Below are 4,329 nucleotides of genomic sequence, written 5' to 3'. Positions count from 1 at the left end.
GTCTATCAAAGTGCGGGAGTGTACAGTAACCCTTGTCGCATCATTGATCAGGGGTGATAAACTAAACTGTTCTAAAAGTCCAATGAAGTCTGTAAGAGTTTTAGATGTTTTCAGCAAATCAATTTTCAGATCTCCACAAAGAAAGACTGATTTTCCTCCAGTGTTTACTAGAATATCATTTAGTTTGTGGAAAGCTCGATTAAAATCAGCATGCGGTGGGATGTACACAGAGAGGAAGACTCTTTTTCCTAATTCAATTCCTATTACCTCACAATCTTCATTCATTAGTTCAAGAGTTTTAGGTTGGCTATATTTTTGGCTTGATTTAATCAAAAATCCCATTGTACCTCCCCGTTTCCCGTCTGTTCATTCAACTCCTGTTAAGTCGTATTCATTGAATTTCAGTTGAATCCAAGAGAATTGCCACATTTCCTGCATCGCCAAAATCTCTGGTGCTTGTTCAAGAACAAGGTCTCTGATCTTTTCTTCATTGGCAATAATAGACCTCACATTTAGAGACACTAGCCATGCTAAGTTCGTGCTCTTCAAAGTTTTTACATATCCTAAATCTTTGAAATTTAATACCTGATTACTCCCGCTCAGATCATCATCGTCTAAACCCAACTCTGCAGTCCAAATTTGAGGTGTGGCAATTTTTAGGTGCTTAGAAATTGACACCACTTTTTCCAATGTGTTGCTCTGAGAGGAAGAATTTGAGAAAAATAATGGATAGATCATGAGCAGTATTGACAGGGTGTTTAAAACGGTTCTCTCTAGCTTCATTTCAACGTGACCACAAGTATAAATAGAGATTTCAAATTGAACAATCAGCAAAATTTGTAGATGCTTGGGAGCAAGATTTGAGATTAATGGATATTTGTCGGAAGACATGCTAATGGAAACTACAAATTCAACGGACAAAAGAAGGACAATGACCAGTCAGCACAAGGGAACAAAACTTTATACTTTCTTTAAATAAGTCGATTCGCCCTTCTCTCTGACCAGGAGCAATGGTCCACGAAACCCCAATACTAGCTTTGTTCTGGTACCAGGAGCCTCCCTCCTCAAATTGTACGCCTTTGCATTTGAAAAAAATTCTAGTTGGAAACGCAAGTAAGGTTACTCACAACATCTATTGATTACGCTTTTTGAATTGTTATCTCTTTGCATGTTTTAAATGGATTAATGCTTTAATCTGAGCTAGAATCCAAGATGATTTTTTCCAAAAGTTCTTCCTTTTGTTTCAATAACAATGAAAATCATCATTGGAAGTTTTGGCATTTGCAAAAACACTTGAACAGTATTGTGAGTAACACCGTGGGAGCTCAACTGTGGCCCAACTCAGTTTGGAAACCTTTGCCTTTAACTGAAAGACAAGCCAATGACATATTATGCATGCACAATGTCACAGTTACAGGCTACCTTGAGGTCATCCTCATGGCGGGTGTATTTTATTGACTGACTGGGTTTTGTATCAAGAAGGTAGCATGGCCTTCTCTGTTGATGATCATGTGGGGTTGGGGCGTGACTTTGGGATGGAACTTGGAGGGTCGGAGGTGGTCTCTGGGAGAACCCATTGGCCGGGGCTAAGACTGGACGGGCTCGATCTGGGTTGGGCATTGAACTTGTCGGCCGCGTTGTTTCTGTGGGTTTGGTCCCGGCGTCGAACAATGTCTAGGTCATTTGGGGAGATGCCCGGAATTGCTGGGAGATCCGTCCTGGAATTGGAGAAGATAAGGGATGACGGGGGGAACTTTGGTCACTGGATGAGGGGTCGTTCTATAAGCCCGTTTGCAACTGTGTAGGGCCTGTCTCATTTGTGCTTGAGAGGCACCGCATGCTTGGAAAGTCTTTTTCAAGACCTTCATGAAGGTCTTGGCCGGGTTGGCTTGGGGTGATGGGGGGCCGTGTATTTGTGCTCGATCCCGTACTTGTGGCAGAAGGCTTCAAATGGTTGGGATTTGAAAGCACGCCCATTGTCGCACCTTTGCTTGGATGGGAACCCAAAGGTGTTGTATATCTCTGTCAGGGCAAGGATAGTCTCCCCTGCAGAGGTTTTGCCCACAAAGGAGGCTACGGGAAATTGGGACCAATCACAGCGGACCACCAGGATGTAGGATAGGTCTGGGAGGGGACCGAAGTGGTCGATTGAGACAGACTCCCAAGCTTGGGATGGGGTTGGGTGGGGGCGTTGTTGGACTTTGTCGTGTTTTTCGGTCAGTGTTTGACAGGTGTGACATTGTAAAACAAACGTTTCAATCCTGCGGTCCATGCCTGGGAACCACACGCTGGTCTGGAGGCGACGCTTCATGGATGAGGCTCCGAGGTGGGATCCCCTGTGAGCAAGCTCCACGGCCCGTTGGTGTAGTTGGGCCGGAAGGGCAAGTCGGTCCCCTTGGAGGAGGCTTCCTTCAGCTGAGATGGTCAGCTCGGAGAATATTTTACGGAAAGGCGCGAGGAGGGGGTGGTCCCTGGTCCGTAGAGTGGCGCCCCTGCCGTTGCTGCCACTAACGTCGCTTTGAAGAACGGCCTTTTTGAGCTTGGAGAGCATATTGTCCTGGCGGGTGGCCGCTTGGACTGCTTGGGGAGTGAGGGCCCGACAGATGTCCCCACTCAGCAACAGATTGATGGCCACGTATAAGTTCCCCCAATCCGTCTGGTCACCGTCACCGTGGGGGCGGTACTCACCACCGTCCCAAGATAGCCACTTGCCATTGTCATCGTCATCACCACCATCCCGATATTGTTTATGCGTAGCTTGCAGAGCATGTTTAAGAGTCCGAGGCGCATTGGGAGTTTTGGAAAAGTATTTGGCGTATTTTGACTCGTCCTGCCCGGGCCGCCGGCTGAGGAAGTCGGCTGGGTTGGCTTTTCCTTTTTGCCAGATGACTCGGAAGCTCAGGTCTTGGTGTTGGGGAATGATGCGTTGCTTCCGTGCCGAGCCACGGCGGGTACCTCAAAATATGGGCAGGAGAGGTTGGTGGTCCGTCACTACCATCACATCAGGGTTGCCCTGCAGGTAAATGCGCACGGCTAGGGCTTCAAGATCCAATTGAGGATAGCGCTTTTCCACTCTGTGGTGGCTCTGGAGGCGATGGCCACCATCTTCAGGTCGTCAAGATGGGGATCCTGACAGAGAATGAGGCACAGGCCGTCAAGATGAGCGTCAACCAAAACAAAGGTGGGAAGAGATACGTCGAAGAAGGTCAGACAGGTGGTACTGTGTAGCGCAGTCTTGAGATGGATGAACTCACCCTCATGGGCGCTCGTCCACCGGAACTTGCTGTGTTTTTGGGTTAGAGCCCGCAGGAGGGGGTCTCCCGGGCTATGAAGGGAATGAAGTCCGCGTTTGAGCGTGCCATGCAAAGAAACGAGATCAATTCATCCCAATTGGTGGGAGCTTCCGCGTCTCGGAGTCTCCAAACGCGTTCCGGGTCAGGCCTGACACCGTCGGCTGAGACTCTCATACCCCAGAACGGAATTTCACGCTGCCAAAGGAGGTATTTGTTGGGGTTGAGAGTCATCCCAGCGGCAAGGAGACGCTCCAGGAACGCAGTGAGGGAGCAATTGTGTTCTCGATAGTTGGTGCCTACTATAATGACGTCGTCATGCACTGCATGCAGTCCTGGGATGTCACTGAATGTCTCCTGGCTGGCTTTCATAAACTCGCCCGATGCTGGTTTAATGTCCATGGGCAACCGTTCAAAGTGGTAGAGAGCTCCATTGACGTGAAAGACGGTGGCCATTTGAGATGATTTGGCCACGGCGAGTTGGTGGAACAAGGACCGGAAGTCGAGTTTGCAGAATACCTTGCATCCCACCAGCCCGGCCTTGATGGATTCGATGGTTCAAATGGGTATGTGGCTGTCCACAAGGTTCTTATTGAGGTTACGCAAGTCAATTGTGATTCTAATCTGACCCTGACCTTTAGGACGTTGCTTACCCAGGGTACGGGCCCACTATGTGGGGCGATGATCCCGTCTTGTAGCATCTCCCGTATCTCAGCGTCAACCTGGCCTCGGAGGTGGAACAGGGTGTAGCGTGGCGGGCATGCCACTGGCCTAGGATCGTCAATGAAGTGGAGGCGAACCTCATACCCCCTGAGGGGTCCAACCCCGTTCAGGGCTGCCCAAAACTTCTTGATGGGGAAGCCACCTCTGGCTAACACGGGCGGGCAGACTTGGCTGAGTGCATTGACGATACCCACGGCACGTGGGTGTGCATGCAAGGTCAGTTTCCCCAAGGCGATGCAGGTGTCAAAGGATACAAGGGGTGACATGGGTCTTGAGGGCGTGTCGTTGACGACAAACCATCTGGCGGCCAGGGTGT

The 4,329-nt window shown here is 49.4% G+C and overlaps 1 protein-coding gene across 1 annotated transcript; it reads right to left on the bottom strand.

Annotated features, from left to right (window-relative positions):
• Positions 1-1,010: 1,010 nt before the first annotated feature.
• On the bottom strand, positions 1,011-4,112 carry LOC131876864 (uncharacterized). Its single transcript, XM_059222374.1, has 2 exons — positions 3,944-4,112; positions 1,011-1,718 (listed from the first exon to the last, which is right to left on the bottom strand). Exons 1-2 carry the CDS (start codon positions 4,093-4,095, stop codon positions 1,508-1,510), a joined length of 363 nt encoding a protein of 120 aa, XP_059078357.1. The 5' UTR covers positions 4,096-4,112; the 3' UTR covers positions 1,011-1,507.
• Between the last annotated feature and the right edge of the window lie 217 nt (positions 4,113-4,329).

The sequence above is a fragment of the Tigriopus californicus genome, chromosome 2 (genome assembly GCF_007210705.1).
Source record: "Tigriopus californicus strain San Diego chromosome 2, Tcal_SD_v2.1, whole genome shotgun sequence".
NCBI lineage: Eukaryota > Metazoa > Arthropoda > Copepoda > Harpacticoida > Harpacticidae > Tigriopus > Tigriopus californicus.
This window is presented reverse-complemented; position numbering and strand designations above follow the sequence as displayed.

Bases quoted from the DNA above. Each gene is read 5' to 3' on its own strand.
- LOC131876864 (XM_059222374.1), bottom strand. From the start codon at position 4,095: ATGAGGTTCGCCTCCACTTCATTGACGATCCTAGGCCAGTGGCATGCC. The intron at 1,719-3,943 runs GTAAGCAACGTC...CTCCAATTCCAG, and splicing joins ATAGTGGGCCCGTACCCTGG to GACGGATCTCCCAGCAATTC.